At 42.0% G+C, this 18,038-nt stretch overlaps 2 protein-coding genes across 4 annotated transcripts in view; one reads left to right on the top strand and one right to left on the bottom strand.

Moving 5' to 3' along the window:
* The window catches only part of Tdrd3 (Tudor domain containing 3), a 35,231-nt gene extending 31,464 nt beyond the window's left edge, over positions 1 to 3,767 (bottom strand). Inside the window, exons 1-2 of one of the 2 annotated variants that reach the window (XM_034315800.2) lie at positions 3,487 to 3,767; positions 3,124 to 3,222 (exon numbers count right to left, since the gene is read on the bottom strand). In XM_034315800.2, coding sequence (XP_034171691.2) covers positions 3,124 to 3,222; positions 3,487 to 3,503 — 116 coding nt within the window. In that variant the 5' untranslated portion in view covers positions 3,504 to 3,767. The remainder of the gene's footprint in view (positions 1 to 3,123; positions 3,223 to 3,486) is intronic. The other variant, XM_034315799.2, reaches the window with a different exon arrangement.
* LOC117600397 (uncharacterized) overlaps positions 1 to 17,909 on the top strand; it is a 30,103-nt gene extending 12,194 nt beyond the window's left edge. The window contains exons 1-14 of one of the 2 annotated variants that reach the window (XM_034315798.2): positions 9,073 to 9,367; positions 9,458 to 9,695; positions 9,873 to 9,981; positions 10,062 to 10,086; positions 10,216 to 10,396; positions 10,476 to 10,825; positions 11,287 to 11,353; positions 11,424 to 11,741; positions 11,955 to 12,063; positions 12,185 to 12,528; positions 13,017 to 13,130; positions 13,898 to 13,984; positions 16,151 to 16,729; positions 17,357 to 17,909. In XM_034315798.2, coding sequence (XP_034171689.2) covers positions 9,354 to 9,367; positions 9,458 to 9,695; positions 9,873 to 9,981; positions 10,062 to 10,086; positions 10,216 to 10,396; positions 10,476 to 10,825; positions 11,287 to 11,353; positions 11,424 to 11,741; positions 11,955 to 12,063; positions 12,185 to 12,528; positions 13,017 to 13,130; positions 13,898 to 13,984; positions 16,151 to 16,729; positions 17,357 to 17,524 — 2,703 coding nt within the window. In that variant the 5' untranslated portion in view covers positions 9,073 to 9,353 and the 3' untranslated portion in view covers positions 17,525 to 17,909. Of the gene's footprint in view, positions 1 to 9,072; positions 9,368 to 9,457; positions 9,696 to 9,872; positions 9,982 to 10,061; positions 10,087 to 10,215; positions 10,397 to 10,475; positions 10,826 to 11,286; positions 11,354 to 11,423; positions 11,742 to 11,954; positions 12,064 to 12,184; positions 12,529 to 13,016; positions 13,131 to 13,897; positions 13,985 to 16,150; positions 16,730 to 17,356 lie in introns of those variants that run through there. The other variant, XM_034315797.2, reaches the window with a different exon arrangement.
* Positions 17,910 to 18,038: the final 129 nt, after the last annotated feature.

Here is an 18,038-nt window from a genome sequence, read left to right as displayed (position 1 = left end):
TAAAAATTGGACGAAGCAATTAAGCGACGCGATTTTTTTCTTCCTACTCTAATTTATCGAGTGGATCGACGTTTAACGAACATTTTTAACGTCAGTCTAATTATATGTGATCAACTTGAAATGTACGTTCCAGCTGCATCCTGTCGGTCTTGAGCTGTCGTTCGCCATATGTTTTACGAGAACACGCGTGGGTCGTATTCAAACAAAACTGACCGAGAAAATTTGCAACGTATGTATTTTATAAGCCGATCGCAGTTTCTAGAAACTTTTGATAGTATTGAAAACATTCGTGGCTGATCGTCCTTGGAGAAAGTTGTTCCCGTAAGAAAATTAGCTTAAATTGATTAAGTATATCGTGATTCACGGTTAGGTTGTACACTCGCGATCAAATCAAGCTTACCCAGGAAAGATAGTGATGTCCCGGGATCTTGCCCTACCTCTTGGGCATCCCCGAGTGGAATGACAATGTAGCGAAAGAGGACCCGTATATATAGGAGCCTGGCCCTATCACGTGGGCTTAAACATTTACGCGGGAAAATTTGAATTGATATTTATTTATTATCCATATTTCTCAGTTGTATACTAAATTTTATAATATTTAATAGTTAAAAATTATATTATTTTCTTTTCTAAATCATTTTTAACTACTATTACTAATATTATGAAAATTATGGTTTTGAGAAGGCCTGCTTTCCCTTGTATCACCATTTTCCCTAGGGGAGCCTGATCGAGTGTACTCCAATTAGGTTTACGTTGCAAGGTCGATAACCAGCAACTAAACATCGAAGTTTGTGGCCGCTTAATGGGTGTCACTGACCCGTTGACACACATCTAGAGGTACACGATAGTTTCTTGCTCGACTGCGAACTTCCTCGCGGATACTTTTATAGGAAACCACCATATGTCAACGATCGCACGTCTGTCGATCTGTATACTGATGGGTGAAAAAAAAAATAGAATCAAGTTGAAGGATTTATCGGTTTTCTAGACCCATCGATCAACTATGACTAACGTCGATCTTATCTATGCTCGATACGTATGAGCCTTTCTGACATAATAAAAATAAATACGGAGGCGTTCGAAGATTTATGATCGCTGACAACGGTAGCACCTTCTTTACAACCGAAAACCTATGATACCTTACTTTCACACGAAATAGTTTAATCGCGTAATCGTTGTTTTGACATCGTGCCCAAAGTTTTTCCTTTTAATTATTCAGCAGCGATCGCGTAACAAAAATGAATGCAGAGATACGATCTAACCGAGTACTAACGAGCCTTACTTTCCATCGCGTGAAAGTGAATCTTCCGTTTCATAAGTCGAAAAAAAAAGGACACGAATGGTCAGTTACGCCGATCTCTCGAAGGAAAACGAATGGCTCCAGATGAACGTCGATCGACAAGTAGAAAAAGACAAAATGGAGCTACATAAAAATGCAAGAGTTTAATTTTGCGCACCACTGCCCGTACATTGCGTTTTTTAGTTTTTCAATAAACCAAGGAAAATCGCTCGAACATCGTTGTTTTATTTTAATTTAACGACCGCTCAGCGAAATTTGGTTGTTATCACACAGTGCTGTTGTTGTTCTGACATAATAATGCAAACGTACGCTTATGAAATGCAGATTCTCATTTTAGTTGCACAAATATTTTACGCAAACTGTTATAACAATATTTCTAAAAAATAGTTTTATTTAAATTTTAAAGAAAAGTGTACAAGGGGTAAAATGAATGTTCTATTTTAATGCTGTATAAAATAAAATTAAAAAATCTTAACATTATGTTCATATTTTATATATCATTTAATTTAAAATCAATCGCGAGAAAATATAATTGTCATACGATTACACCAAAAATAATGCACCGGGCAATGGGTGCGAGTTTCTAAAAGTTGCAAATTTAATTGCTAAAATTTAATGACCGCGTGATTTCGACATAAGTGTAACAATAACTTGCCTTCTTAATAAGCGTTCATTCTTCGTCAGTGAAACATGTCGTTTCTGGAACGCGGAACGAAACAACAAAAGTGGTTCTGTTAACGAGCCACGAGTACAGGCCTTCGAAAGCCTCTCGAACGCTATAGATACGCTTTTCGCGTAACAAGCACAAATTGCTGAAGAACGAAGCCTCCGAGCTAACGAGGAAATATTTGCCCTGCCGTCAGAATGCATTTGCATTTCATGAAAGTTTCGACGAGGCGAAGCAGGCGCCTAGCGAAAATTATCGCCGATACCGAGGCAACGTTGGCGAACAGCATTCCCGTTAGACACGCAGAAGAAATTATTTACCATTCTATCGGCATTGCGCGGCATTAAAGGCCATAATCGGACGCCTAGGGACGAACTGAAACTTTACGAGCGTCGGATGATCACCGTTACCGTTCACCGCAAACACGCCAACCAATATTGTGCTTCCCGTCCGTCCACGTTGCATCTCTCGCTACGACAACGGCGAAAAGAAACCGGTAACGAGACCCGTAAATCGTTCGCGGTTCGAAAGAATCGCGGAAACAAAACGACTCGCGCATTCCTCTTTCTAGAAGGAAATTATTTAATGAACTGAAATTCTATTTATTTAAAGTTTCAGGAAATTAAATCTTGTCGATTCGTAAAATTTTCCGCTCTAACAAAGTTAGGAAAGCCGCACCAATTAAAACTATAAGAATTAAATAAATAAAATATAAATATAAAATATAAAAGCGTATATACTTATATTCTAAATTTAATGCATTAACTCTGCCATGATAATTATTAATTAAATTTTAAAAGTTATTTCTAAAATTTAGTCCTTCCGTATAAAAACTTAAAATTTGTTTTGAATTTGTCGATCTGAACTTAAATCATGTAAAACTTTAAAAATCGAACAGACTTAATTTATGAACTTCTGTATTTATAATAAAACTTTATTTAACGAGAGATTCACTGACGATCAATTCCCTTGGTACCACGACAGATCTCTGATCGATACATCGCGTCGTTTATCATGATCGATGGCTGGGACGCGTTCGAAACGCTCGATCAAAGTGTCTAAGGTTTTTTCTCGTTTTACCTAACATTGGTAATAAATGTCCGGTGTCTACGAACACCATTCATTAAAAAGGATTTTGAGAAAATAATGTACTTACACGTGAGGTGTCTGAAAGTAGGTACTGTCCTTCGCTCCCAAGAAATCTTGCAGGACTTCAGAGAGGTTAGAGGGGGTACTGTGCACACATCGACCGACCCTGTAATTTTACATGGCCTATTAGTACACGTGACCGCTTCGACCAATCATATGCCACGGCCGAAAGCTCGTGGGAGCTGAGGTAGGGCGTGACCAATCAGATCGCGTTATTTCCATAGGACTTTTTCTCAGCGGAAGACTGGGAATTTTTTAATAGGTAATTACTAAACGAAAAGTTCAAATACAACTTTCGCTATTATATTCCAATTTTAAAAAGGTATATAAAAGTAAAAGAACTATAATAAAATTGCCAAAGTTTACGTACTGCATTTCATCAGCCATGCTTCTTGTTATATCTGGGTTGAACCTCTGCGTTCGTTCAAGTCACGAAGTTGATGGAACAAAGAACCAGTGAACTTTAAAATCGTTCAGTATTATACTTTTCCGCGTGCCCGTTCTCACTGCCTCCGTGCATCCAATAAACGAGAATATTGGAAATATCTCAAGGGCAGCGTCGGCCGTTCAATATCGAGTTAATGGCAAATAAAAGGACGCAAGGGAAACTTGATTACAGTAATTCGATTCTCTGATCAGCGATATCCGGTTTATCGACTTCGCCGACGGTTTCAGTCGCTGTATCATTTTTCACTCATCTCCTTCCAAGATTTAGAAAAAAAGAAAAAACACTGTTGCGGTAACAATGCGTGGATCGTCGAAATTATCAGCATCCACCTGGCGGTGTGACATTAAATGAAATAAATGATTGCGACACGGAGCGTGAATCAACGATCGATCGAAGGCGCGAATTCTCGAGATCGGTCGCGCGTGAAGGGAAGAAACACGCCCGAGATTCTGAAGCGTTTGCCCTTTTCCGATCATGTTCCTCGAGGCTTCGACTGGAACATAGTTAAGCCGGCAATTCGGCCGTGACGAAAATAAATTTTACGCGTAGAAACTTTCTTTTGCGGCCAAAAATTAAAACGTTTGTTAAACGAAATAACACCTATCAAAAAAGGTTGTTATGGGAGTATATTTTACTCGTCATAATACTTGATATACAATCATCGTTAAAATCTTGGTATCTCATATTCTTTTCCCCTACTCATTAAAATTGATTTTAAAACCGATGTGTTAATTGGAGTTTTTTGCTCCTCTCCCGTGGATACTAAAACCATCAGAGTCCCTTTTTCGATCGCCCTATATAAAATATGAGTACACCATGAATATTTAAACGGTACATGCTAGAGTTCACTGTTGAATCACGTTTGTTATTCGAGCGGTAATTTATTCTTCCCCGATTGGCTTTGTTCTAATGTTCTCTTTGCCCATTAATCCTTTTCGATGCGTTTTACCCAGGCCAGCGAAAGAGAAACCAGAAAAACCAGTAATATGCGATTTTTCTGAAATACGAGCTCACTCGATCTTCTCATTAATTTGCCGTCCGCGGTTAATTACACGCGCGCACGATACGGTGCCTCGAATGTATTCCGTACCGAAGGAACGGCTACGAAATTCTTGTAATCGAGACTCGCTTAACCGCGGAACGGGAAACGTCAATTAAAGAATATTATTCTACGAGTATCGACCGTGTACTTTTCAACAACGTTTTCTACTCTTCTTACATAATGGATCGCTCGAGCCCGAGAAACACCGATATTGGTTTTCATTGTCAGCTTACATGCAATTTCGTCGTTTAATAAACTTTAGCCGGAGGGTCTCGGACAGAATGTCTTTAATACACCGCGATCGATTTATCAAAGGGCAATTCCGTTCCAGTGAAAACAAAGAAAATATTTTATCATACATACCTGTAGCTTGAAATTTTATTTGAAGAAAAACATTTTATAGATCATCGGTGATCCACCTGACAAGAAACGTGTTAATCAACAGATCAGAAAGGCTTTAAAATTACTTACATGCTGGAAAATAAAAAAAAAATAAAAAATGATTGAAACGTAGATGCACGTGCAATATATAAACATACACGTACCTAATATATAATCATTCTTCGTTTGAAATATAGTTCGTAAAGCGAGCCGTTCAATTATCCAGTCATTCCGTAATTAATTACTACCGCACTAGCCATCGTGGCGCCGTATCAGTCATAATTTATATACCCGAAGGTATCGAATATTTCCAGTGATCGGTTTTTACTGGATCTCCTTGGAATTTCATAAAAATGAAATCATCGTGGTCGTGTATCAGAATCGTGACCCGTCGTTATTTATTTCCAATCTAATACGTACCGAGAAACGGGACTCGATGGAACGGGAATACTCAAGGCGTGTCTTTTCCGTGTTACCTGCAGCTTGCATCCACTTTCTCTGCATTGTTAGCGAGCTGGACGTTCCGGGCATCCCTTCGGAACAGCGTGCGGGCAATATGAAAGAGCGAGTTCGCGTGATTATTCGAGAAACCCGTGTCACAGATGAAAGGAAAAAGTGAACGAGTCGATATGGTTTCGATATTCGCTTTCCTGAAACAAGAAGAAACAAGTCAGCTCTTACTTTCTTATGTAAAGTAGTACACAGCCTTGCAAACACTGTCGTTTAATCAATTACGTCCCTTAATGTCCCATCAGATGTGGCAATACAAATTCACTTAACAGACTGCAATCGTTACAACAACATGTGCAATCGAGTTAATTTCCAGCTCCATTATAGAGAATAAATCTGACATCGTTAACTACCTGATAATGGGTCGTTTAGTAGCAATGTATAAAGTAAACCATTACTCACTGGGTACAATCTACGTTTTCTTTCGCAGCACCATTTGTGTCAAGGAACGAACTTAACCCAGAGCCAGGTCCCTTCGCACGTCCCACGATTATCATAAACCGTGAACGGAATCTTGATTCGATAATTCAAGGGTCCTGTTACTTCATTACGTTTACGCTCGCACGAATGATCGGTATTCGAGCCCGACGTGCTCCGAGAGCATTGTAATTGTCTCGCCGGTACAGCTGTTCGTTGCAGGCGACGCTTGAATGCAAATCGTGTATTTTTAATTCACGAAATAAAAAGGAGAAATGAATGTTATAGCGAAGTAAAAATTGAAAGTAGAGAAATATTCACCCTCATATGATCGACCCCTAAATTAGAATTCTGCCTCCAACGTCTACCGTTCGAGGGTTAAGAAAGGCATTATCCAAAAGGAGCTTTCGACGATATTTTTTTCCTAAACTATTGAAAGCCAAACGACTACCACCAACGAAAGTACTTTAGTAAAAGTGCCAATTCGTGTTGAAAAAACGTTCAACATTCAGCGACTATAATTCGCGCGTGACGATTCGAACGCATTGAAACTACGATGTTGCTTCACGCGGTTTATTACCGCAACCGAGGTATTAAGAAACGAAATAATTTCTTGGAAAGGGGCAACGTTTATCGTGCAACGACCAACGTTCCCTGCTTTCCCTCCAAAAGCAGACACAACGTTGACCCCGGTACACGAGAAACACCTCTGCTCTTCCTCCTTGATCCTTTCGACGAATATTATTTCTGATCGGCGAAGTAAATGATTAGCATAAAATGTGGATGGAATACAGGGTATCTGATGCGATAATGGGGCAACACGCGAACTCTTGACGATTGTTTCTCGGATGGAAAACGGTATGGAAGAGGTTCGTGACAGTCGTAACACTTTCGTGGGTCGATCGTTAAACACCGATATCGACGACAGTAACGGTATGTCCGTTTATATCGATGCCCTGGCTCCTTGACAATCTACACGCGTCCATTGTCCTCGAGATTACATAAGCGATTGCGCGCTGTTCTTGAAATCGGTTTTTCTTCGACGCTTGCAGGTCAATAAGAAGCTAGTTATCGCTTCGTTGATGCGTATTATCGGTATTGACTAGGGATGCGCGAGTACCCGATATTATGGGCTCGGACGGGCAGTCGGGTAACCCGACTATTTCGGGTCAGGTCGAATAAAGTCGGATAGATTCGGACGCGGCCGAATTAGTCGGGCCGTACATCACTACTACTGACTATTAGCAGGCAAAACAGCCTGTATACCTTTCGGGGTAGACTCGAGTCTATGAATCGCGAAGGCCAGAAACTTTCTATTCCAACCAATTTCCATACGTCTATTTACGAGGTAATTACCACCGCGAGCACAAGCGAACTCGCAATTATCGGGGAATTACATATTTCCTTATAGGGCTTTAATAAGAAACTTTCGTGAAACGCGACTACCGTGTTCGATGGGTTTCTACCCGTTCCCTCGGGTTCGATCTCGATAGACTAGTCCCTTGATCCGCGGTAGATAAGAGGAATACGGTGCAAGAAAGAAGATCCTCCTTTTCTGAACGGCCTGTCGACTACGACACCTACGGCCGGTCTTACCGAGATTTCTCGTTCAGAGATCACTGACACGGAGGCTACTTCTTACGAGCTGTTAACGTATTTTTAACGTCGCGTCGTCTTAAGAAAGTCGTCGGCTGTTTCGTTGAAGAGGCTGTAGACGCGTTGGAAAACAGTCGCGAGCTTCCAGCAGTTTTTCAACAAATGCTCCGACGCTTGTGCCGTTGCTCGACAGCTCGGTAAACGCGACGGTGTCCTCGTTCGGTAAGAACCTCTTGGAAGAAAAATCTTCACCTAACGATCCCTCAGCTTCGAACTTCCCTTCGAACGCCTTTTTCTCAAATGCGCAAACTCTATTCTCCGAGTAAACTGAAGACGAAGATATCAAATGCAGCCAAAAATCGAATACCGGATAACTTAGAGCAGCTAATATAGTTCTAAAATCTAAGAAAAACGAAACCCCGCTCATAACCCGCTCCGCCGTTCCCAAGCTTTTGTAAAGGGCGCAAATTGGGCTAAAAATAAATCCACTCCCCAGCAGCCACCACCCTCCAAGTGGCGCCGGGTTTGGATTACCTGTCCACTCATGGGCTTGCCAATCATCGTTTTCGGGTACGGAAGACCCAACGCTAAGGGACGTTGATATTGGGACGAAAAAGCTAACCCGAGTGGGTTAGCGACTACACCCACCAGGCGCATTGCGCCCGTGGCTGTTCATAGGAAAGAGCAGATGGAATTTCCCTTTGCCTTCGGTAGTAAGGTTCGAGGAGCAAAAGAAACGGAGGCACGAAGGCGCGCCGTGGAAGACGTCGGGCCCTCCGGCTAGGCGGAGCCATTTTAAACTAGTATCTCGTTCTTTCTAATGACTGTCATTTACCCGGGTGTCATCCTCGTGTCCTGCAACGTCCGACAATCTACGACAGCCCTTCATACTCCGCGTAATCTTTTCAATGTCCGACGCAAGATGGATTCCCGACGTCATTAGGGAACATAAAGTGTCTTTCTTTCCTTCTTCGTTCGCCTCCACGTTTCACCTCCTCCTTTTGCCACGCACTCTTTTCCGTCTGCCTGCTGGAATTTGCCTCGACTCCTCCGCTTCTGTCAGCCTGCTCGGGCGGCAATAGTACCGCCAGGTGTGGTCATTAATTTCCCAGCGAGCTGGAAAAAGTTTCGTGTCAGAACCGAACAAAGCTACCGTAGAGCCTCTTTCGTTGGATTCAACCGTCGCATTTTTGCCAAGCGATTATTCGCCAAGACGAGCCACGTCGAACACGGAATTACTATAATTCTCTGTCGTCGGGCGAGCATCAATTTTCCGAGCGTTTTATCCCGTGACCCGAAGAGAAAAAAATGTCCTCGTGTCATTTTCGTTGCGTTTGTCACGAATACCTGGCGCAGTTTACCATTGTTGGAAATCGATCGGAAATCGTTCGAAACGCGACCATCACCGTCACCCTCGACAGGTATTCCGGTCGCATAATTGTCTCGCCGCAGGCATGCGACTAATATACCCACCTGTGTATCATATTCGAAATACACGATTAAACCCATCTCGACACGGGAAACGAAACTTTCCACAGTTCGCTGAATACGATTTTCAGCTGTAAAAATAATCGTCGTTATTAGCTTGCTGCTCGTGCGAAGGTAAAACGCATGGGAATAAAAGCGTGAAAGTAGCGTTGCTGGTTTTACGTAACGAAAAGAGGAGGCTCATTAAAGTCGGTTAAATTCAGAATAAAATATTATGTCGCTGGTACGCGTGCTTGTGAATTCGTTCGGTTAAATGAATCGTGGCCCATTTTCAATCGTGATGCGATGGGTGTACACGGTTCAATGCCTACCTCTCTTTTTTACGCTTTTGTTGATTTAACCCGTGGCTGGGTCGATGGGTTTTCAAAGGTAAAATTAATCGTTCGAATTTCCAAACGAAATACTCTCGCAGTTTATGTTCGAATTGAAATCTATAATGGAAATTATTTACCTTCCTAGGTCCGGTGGTTCATCCGGCACACCGAGTGCTGGTATGGTTCCATCGACCGGTGGAGGTCCTGGGAATCCAACAGGAGGCGGTAGGATGGCCGTCATCGGTGTCACCAGGAACGTCAGGCTAAGACGACGCGGAGCATCCGGATTCGGTTTTTCCCTTCGAGGAGGAAGGGAATACGCGGCCGGATTTTACGTCAGCGACGTGCAACCAGGAAGCGAGGCTCATAGAAACGGATTAAGGGTAAATTCCTGTCCTACAGTGGTAGCGATCCAACTACTAACCGGTTCGTTCGATACGCATTAACCGATATGAATCGATTTTGTGATTGCGAAAGAGCTGCCTTTATGCTCTACTTCATCCATGGCTTCACGTTTTTCCTTCGTTTCACTTTGTCAGTATTGTTTTTTTCTCCGCCAGGTCGGTGATCAAATTATAAGGGTGAACGGGTATCCGGTGGAGGATGCGGTCCATCAGGAAGTTGCGCTTCTAGCGAAGAATCAACAAGTTCTCGTCCTTAAGATTCGAAGTAATTAACCAAGTTTCACGCTAAGTATCCTCTTCCTGTGTCGATGATGCGAACTAATTACGTTTTTCTGTTCCTTTCAGGCGTGGGAATGATTCCTGTGAAAGAGTAAGTACCGACAGTTTGTTAAAAGTAATATCACAGACTTAAACTTAAAATACTTTGAAAGCTTCAGTTTCATGCGAAATTGCTTAGTTGAGATTTCAAAACATAATACCTGTTTTATGATTCTTAAAGCAATCCGAACGATCCGGTCACCTGGCACATGGTACAACAGCAACAGCAACAGCTCCAGTACAACGAAACTGGTTTGGGTGCTGTGCCGAGCAACGAAGTCAGAATTCGAATTCTTGTCGGGGAGAAGGGACGTTTAGGTTGCGGCGTTTGCAGAGGCCTCGTGCCCGGTCTCACCGTTCAGGTGAACATTAAATTCTCGATTGATCGATCGACGAAGGGGATTAGTAAGCCTCGATGATAATTAATCGAAATTTATTCAGGGTACCAGAGACGACGGACCAGCGAAAGCAGCAGGCTTGAAAGCCGGCGACGTGATCATTTGGTGCAACGGGCAAAGGCTCACCGATCTTCCATTCGAACGAGCCATCGAGGTAATGAGAAGCTCTGCCATCCTGGACCTAATAGTGCAACGAACCACGCCGAATCACCTTTACGACTGCCCGGAGCCACTCTGGACTCGAGGCTCCAGTGGTTACGACTCGGAAACGTCGAGCATGGCTACAACCAGTCCTCAGCCACAACAGAATTCTTCCTATTCGCCTCAGCATCATCAAGATCCGAGAATGCATCATCGATATCCTCGCGATGACTCCTGCTACCGAAATGGAAGGTTGGTTGTAAGCAGTTCAAACGGGGCCCTCTCCATGGTCCGCCGTCCGAGGATTAACGATAAGTCCTCGGTGACATAATATTAATCCTCTACGGGTTATCATGATCGCGTCTATTGTAATTGCAATTAACAATAACCGGTTGAACGTTCCTCTGGCACGTAATCAGGGAAAATGCATAAAATATACCGGATACATATCTCTCTGGTTAGCAGCCGTTATCGAGTGGCATCGGTGAATTTACACCAGGAGAAAGTCGTTCTATTAATAGGACATTTCGCGATAACAATCGCGATACAAGCCACGAACGACGAATTCCTAGCGGCCACACGAAACGTTCATCCTGCTCTTAACCTCGCGCTATACCCACCTCCTGCTTCCTCGCGGGTTTAATTGGGATTAGAAAGTACCGGTTCACGTGTGCTTCGTGGACAATTATATCGAAACACGTGTTTGTTTTTAGGATTTGCTGTCCGTTAGCCTTGTCCACGAGCAGTTGCAGTACCTCGGAATGGCCCCAGCTGGATCTGGTAATGATTCTTTCATCGAACAAGCAACTGGATGTCTTCGAGATTTAAATAATAAATTATGAATTTACAGAGTCAAGAGTGGACAAGGAAACCAAATAACACTACGGTAATTCGTATCAATCAGAACCAGAACCAGAACCAGAACCAGAATCATAGGTTTATGGGTGGACAAGGTCGGCCGAATTCAAGAGACACTTACGAAGATGACATCGACAACGAGCCACTTTACGATCCTGTTGCTCCTAGAATCGATTACGAGGTACACGATTTCGATGCCAATCCCCGTGACGAGGCTAATCGTCGTCTTGCTTACCGACGGGACAATATCAGGCAACAGGACGTCATTTATGATGGCCCTGCTGATGACATTCCCTATCACGTACCCAAAGTAAGTCTATACAGAATGTCTGTCGATGAAAGTTTTAGAAAAAATAAAATAGAAAGGAAATCATGTTATTTGATAATTAAGGAGTTGCCAAGCGCGCTTTCTAACTCCCGAGTCCTCTCATAATCATCACGACTATCTGATCGAATTAGCGTGACTTAATTATAAAGTGAAACAATTATTATTTCTAAACTTCTCTGTTCCATCTTGTTCCAGGAAAATGGCTCGCAAGAAGGGGAAAGGAAAACAGTGACGACAGTAGAGGTTCATCAATCAGTGTGTCCACCAGCACCTCCTCCACCTCTTCCTTACAAGTGGCCTGCAGGTTTGTTAATAATAAATGAAATAAAAATTTTAAGGGAAGATTTGAAACCAATGTTCAAATACCTTTTTGATATTTTTCAAAATCCTATATTAGGATCATAAAGAGTTTGCTATGATTGCAGAAACGAAGCCAATGAACGCTATGGGTATGCAAATGGGTAGCACGATGTCGATGGGCAGTACTGGCTCGACCGAGACCGAATCGAGCCTCGAGTCATCTTGCAGCAAAGATTCCGCCTCGACTTCTTCCTCCTTATCGACGTCATCCTGCGAGCCTCCGTCGACGGTTTCCTATGGTTCGATCACTGCTGCCTCGACTGGGACCAATAAAACCAATGACACCATCGTGACCACCGCGACCACCGCGCACCCAACGTCTCGCAATTGCGCCACAAGGACATCGCCGATCGCCTGCACCGACCTAAGCACTGCCATAACGCAAGAATTGCAGAGGCGGGCGCAGCAGGTAGTAGGATCAAGGGATCTTTCTGTTTTTCTTATTTTCAAAGAAAGTAATACGCGATGCACGCACGGTCTGTGTATCGCGTTACTGGAATTCCAATTTTTCCTCTTTGCGTTTTCTCCTCTTCTCGAGAAGGCGCTTAAAATTTCATTTTATTATTTTCATCTGTTATCGATTACTTCGAGTATCAATCAAAAACATTCCTAATAATAAAGCTCATTGAAAAGAAAATTTTTGCGACATCGTGATTCGCTGTAACTGTTTCCCTCCTTCTGTTATCTCTGCGTTATCCGCGTAGATAAGGATTCCCTTTATAGATAGTTTCTCCTTCACGACGATAAAATAATCAGAGATTTAATTCGTCATTTCGTTTTAGAAAAAATTCAAAAGTATGACGTAGTTATTGATGCTTCTTCGCGTTAGCGAATGATTAATTTGATCAGTCTTTCGCGAAACACCTGATCATCGACACGCTTCTTGCGATCTTTCAGAGAATGAACAACGCTGCCAAAACGGATGCCGCTAAGGAGAAAAATCTGGAACCACGGAAGCCTCCGAATCCGGAAGCACTTAGGGCACAGGAACAGAAAGTGACGCACGACAAGGTACCTGCAATTTCAAATCGTTTTGTTTCAATAGTTTAATTAATAATATAATTACGCAATAGTGTAATGATGTACCTACTTTTAAAAGTTGAGAAATACAAAGAATATCCTCGACAATTGCAACGATCAACCGTTCACATATCCTCTTTGCGATTAACGATCAATTTTCGAAAATGCGAATCCACACGCGATTCACAGGGAAAGGGTTAATTCAACTCTCTGACCCTCCAATTATACTCCATTACACGCTATGACTCTATTACGCTCTCGATGCAATTATACCGACACAAACAACGCGCTCCTATCATTCTTCCCTTAACGTGAGAACCAGATGTTCATATCAGCAACACCCACTCGATCTCTCCTGCACTATCTCCGACACTTGTTCCTCTCTATCGTACCAGAGGTTCATTCACTTCCAACGCTACTTAATTGTCCGTGTAATTAATCGTCCATTAAAGTGTACATCAGGGTAATAGTAATCTATAAAATGAATCGGTACACACATACATTTGCCTGTGGATTTTCTAATAAGTACGATATACATTAATAGTTGTCGTTAAACGGTGCGCGGTAATAACGAGTAGAGAGTTGATCTAATTAAAAAATTATTGCACGATCGAAGGACGGATTCACAGGCGCGCAGCTCGCTCGAGTACGCTCGGGGATCTTCTCCAGTTTATAAGTGAACGCGGATGGAGCGAGCTGCGCACTCGCGATTTCATTTCGTTCTCTTTATTTTCAAGTAATTGCAACATTCTTTGCAGCTGATGGAGGAATTCAAACGCGCACACCGGAAGATGTTCAACTCCGCTCAGCAGAAGGTTCACTTCTCTGATCAAACGCCGGAGCAGGTAAGAGAATGATAAGCTTATCTTTCTGGTAAACCAGTGTTCCTTTTGTATGCTCCATTACGTGATTCTTTTTCAATTGTTTTCGAACAATTCGCGGTATTTATATAAGCGTCTCTTTTGTCGAGAAAGAACTTTAGAGAGGTTCTAACTTTTTTTTTTTAATTTTAAGTCACACTGACAAGGATCTAGCTTTTAACACTAGATTAGCGGACAAATAGATCCTTCAAAATAGGCATAGCACATATGGATTTTTGGAACTAAAATGCGGAGAGTGGAAGGAATTAGTATTTGTATATTAGATTAAATTTAAAAATTTTAAAATTATTTAAGTTTTTCTAAAAATCGTAAATGAGTCAAATTGTATCGCTCCGACAATCTAGTGTTAAATACACTTTTACACAGAATACAATGTTTCCAGATAAATTGTACATAATTATATGGACAGGAACGATTATTAAAAACTACACTCGTTACTTTCACCGTCTCCTTTCTTTAGCGAGAAGACAAGAGCTTCTAATTACAGAAAGGATCTCGAGCGTGCATAGGTAAAATTGGTCGAACGCGAGCGCACGCGGAGGGCGATGCTCGCGATGGAAAAAGCGGAAACTAGGGATACCCGACAAGCGGTTAATTAAAAATCCTATTAGCACTTGCGATTGAATTTGCAACGAGAGAAAGACGGACGAGATAAAGGAAAAAAAATGTAATCCCGAGCGAACGTACGCTTGGCAACCGAGGTAAATTAAATATTGATATAAAACGAGAGGGGGAAGATATAAAAGCAAATACACTCTCGGTGAATCTTTCGATGGTAGCCGGGAATGCTTTCTTGCGATGGTAATTACACAACCAACACCGAGAGATCTGCCAAAGTAAACAGATAAAGCATCGAAATTACAAAGGCACCGGAGCAGTCATTGTCTGACGTTCGAAAGGAACTGTACGCGATCGTGTGAGTGCATAAACGGTCAGGTGCGGTTGAAGTTTATGTACGAGTCACGTTTAATAACCGTAATACACCGTGGATCGTTGAAACTGAGAGATAATTCGTATTTCCGTGTCACGTATTACTTCTGTAGCCGAATTCTGTAGAACGGTGGTTTTAAATCGCGCCTTTAATTAAAACGTAACCGATTAATTAAGCCGATCGACGTTCAAGGTACAATAATAGCGCGGTTGAATATCGAAGGCTTTCTAAACCGCTCGAACGATTTCATTAATTAACTAATTAACTAATCAGAAAATTATCGGGTACTCGTATACCAATCGAATCGTTTTAAAAATATCATACTACCGTGGATTCGTTAGCTGATTATGTAATCGAGTTATCAGACGGTAATCAAGCGTATTTATTAAACGATTTATCAATCATCGGCCTCGGTTGGTACACGCGCGAGCGCGCACACCGTCCACTTTTGTTCCCCGGTTTTGTCCCTCCCCCGATCGTACATCTTACGAATTGCGGCAAAAGTGCAAAATAATAGAGTTTACATAAGAGCTTGAGGAGCTCGTGACTGTTTTCAGTCGACTCGAGTCCGTGGCGTGCGATCGGTTTCAAGGTGGCTAGCCGACAGATACCGCAACCTACGACCAACGTTGACTCCGCACTGTAATTAAGTAAAAAGTGTGATTACCATTTTCCGACTAAGGAACGTTGTTACGAATTGCCATAATCGGGTGATGCGAAATTCGAAGGAAAATAAAGGCGAAGTTGTTTCTGTTTAGTGTTACGAACGTTCTACGCGGACTATGTTAATTAACAAACCCTGAGAGTGACTTAGAAAAATTGCTTCCAGTCACGCAGCGCTGACGAAAAGGATAATAGTTGATCGAAAAATGCTTCTTGAAGCTTCGAAATCATGAATAGTGAATCGAAGAAGAGAAGTCGCGTGGTGGTTACTATTACACCTTACGATGTTAGTTGTCACCTGTATCACTCTGTTTAACATCAATTTAATACGCAGTGGAGCTAAGAGGAACACTAATTTACACCTTTGTAGATTGAAAAAATTAAAGGATACGTAATTGTTTAAACGAAACCAGTTCAGAATGTAAGATGAAAGAAAGAGAAATGGATATCCTTTAATTTTCACTGCTCTACAAATTATTGTAGAAAATTCAATTGTAATTTTTCTAAATTAATTTTTCATTCCTAATTGTCCCTAGGAACAAGAGAAGAGGGTATTGAATACATCACCGCCGAATATTCCACCTGCACCTCCAGCACCTCCAGCGTTTACAGCAACCCCCGCTCCGCCAGCTCCTCCTCCACTTCCGCTTCCTTCCAAAAGCAAGCCTAACGAGGATTCGGTGGAGATGCAAAGCATCGAATCTTTTAAATTAAAGGAAACACCCAATCCAGTGATTCCAAAACCACCTCCGACCTATTTCCAGAATTCCGTGCCTATGACGAACGGAAGTCCTCGACATACCCCTACCGGAAACAAACCGCAGGTTAACGGGAAAGAGTCAACAAGTCCCGTATCGGAAACACCGAAGACTATCCCACCACCGCCAGCTCCGAACGCACAAAATTTGAAATCCGCCAGCGGAAAGGTCGCCATTAGGATAGGAGCGTACGAAGGAGAAGCTAAACAGCCTTCCAAGTTGGACTTCCTGTCGCAGCAACCGCGCAACGACAGAAACGGAACCGAGGAACTGGCGAACGGGCCAGTGGTTTCCAGGCTGCAGAACGAATTGGCTGCAACTTTGCAGAGATCGAATTTAAGAAGAAAGACTGAAGGGGTAAAAGTTTATTTCACTGTCCATTGTACACGAGATAACGTGTTCTTGGAATATTACATACGTAAGCGAACTGCGTCTCTGAAAACGGAAATTATGTGACCAGAGATATGCAGAAGTTTCTATCGCGTATAGATAAGGATATGTACACGGTTTCGCAATGTTGAAAGAGTGTGACAATTTTTAAATAATAAGAACAAACGAAAGACACGGTGCCCACCTTTTGCCTAAAGCAGGGGTCACCAAACTTTTTTGAGAAACGGGAAATTTTTAAAAATTTTCAAATGGGAGTTGGACGAAAAATAGAACATAAGCGTAGGAAGAAACCGGTGGACAAAGTGGGTAGAGCAACATTGAGACAGCGTGAGAGACATTACTGTACTTGAAAGTCTTATACCAAATCACTATAGAACAATAGAAGAATCGTTGTCGTGTATTTATAGAATTAATATTTCTTATATAAAATATTTATAAATAAAAGTTAGGGGCCCGATGAAAATCTCGGGCCGTAGTTTGGTGACCACTGGCCTAAACAGAGACAAAAATGATAAAAAATATTTTGGATAATTATTCAGGAAATATTAATGATTTTTACAAAGTTTCACGAAACTCAAGAATTTTCCATTTCAGGAAGCACAACCACCCATCAAGCCGATTCCCGAGAACTCAGCAGCGTCTACCAACGAGACAACGAATTCGGAAGCAGGAAAGCTGGCTCAAAGTAACGTAGAGAAGCTCGCGTCTGCTCTGAACAACAAAGTCACCATCAAAGTGAATCCAGAGAATAATAATCGATAAGAAGTTAGCATTCGTTTAAGTCGAATATAACGATTAGGAGTCCACCATGTACCTCTGATGCCACTTTGTACATTTTTGCACGTTCTTTGAACCTACATCGATTTTTATTCTAGATTAAAGACCGCTCCCCCTATTGGCGAGCTTCTTTTTTACGTCTTTTACCTGTACGTCTTTTTTGTATGTTATTTATTATCGTATAATAGCGAGTAAGGAGTTAAAAAAAAAAGGCTAAACACCCTTAATTAACCAAGACAAGGCACTGCGATACCTTTTTACCACGTAGAGCCGGTTGTCTTTAAACCTTAGTCTCCTCCGTCGCCGACTATGTACGAGTCGTGAACCTCGATGGAGGCATCGAACTGAAAAATAAACACGATGATATGTAATAAAATTTGGTTGCATTTTACTGTATTCCCCTAACACGTTTGCGTGGCTCACTGATAGCCTCGGTTCACGTTCTTTACAATACAACTTCACTACCTATTTCAAAACAATGATCCTTCAAAATAAACTA

This window comes from Osmia lignaria, chromosome 15, assembly GCF_051020975.1.
Source record: "Osmia lignaria lignaria isolate PbOS001 chromosome 15, iyOsmLign1, whole genome shotgun sequence".
NCBI lineage: Eukaryota > Metazoa > Arthropoda > Insecta > Hymenoptera > Megachilidae > Osmia > Osmia lignaria.
The sequence above is the reverse complement of the archived record's forward strand: the minus strand, read 5'-3'. Positions and strand labels throughout refer to the sequence as shown.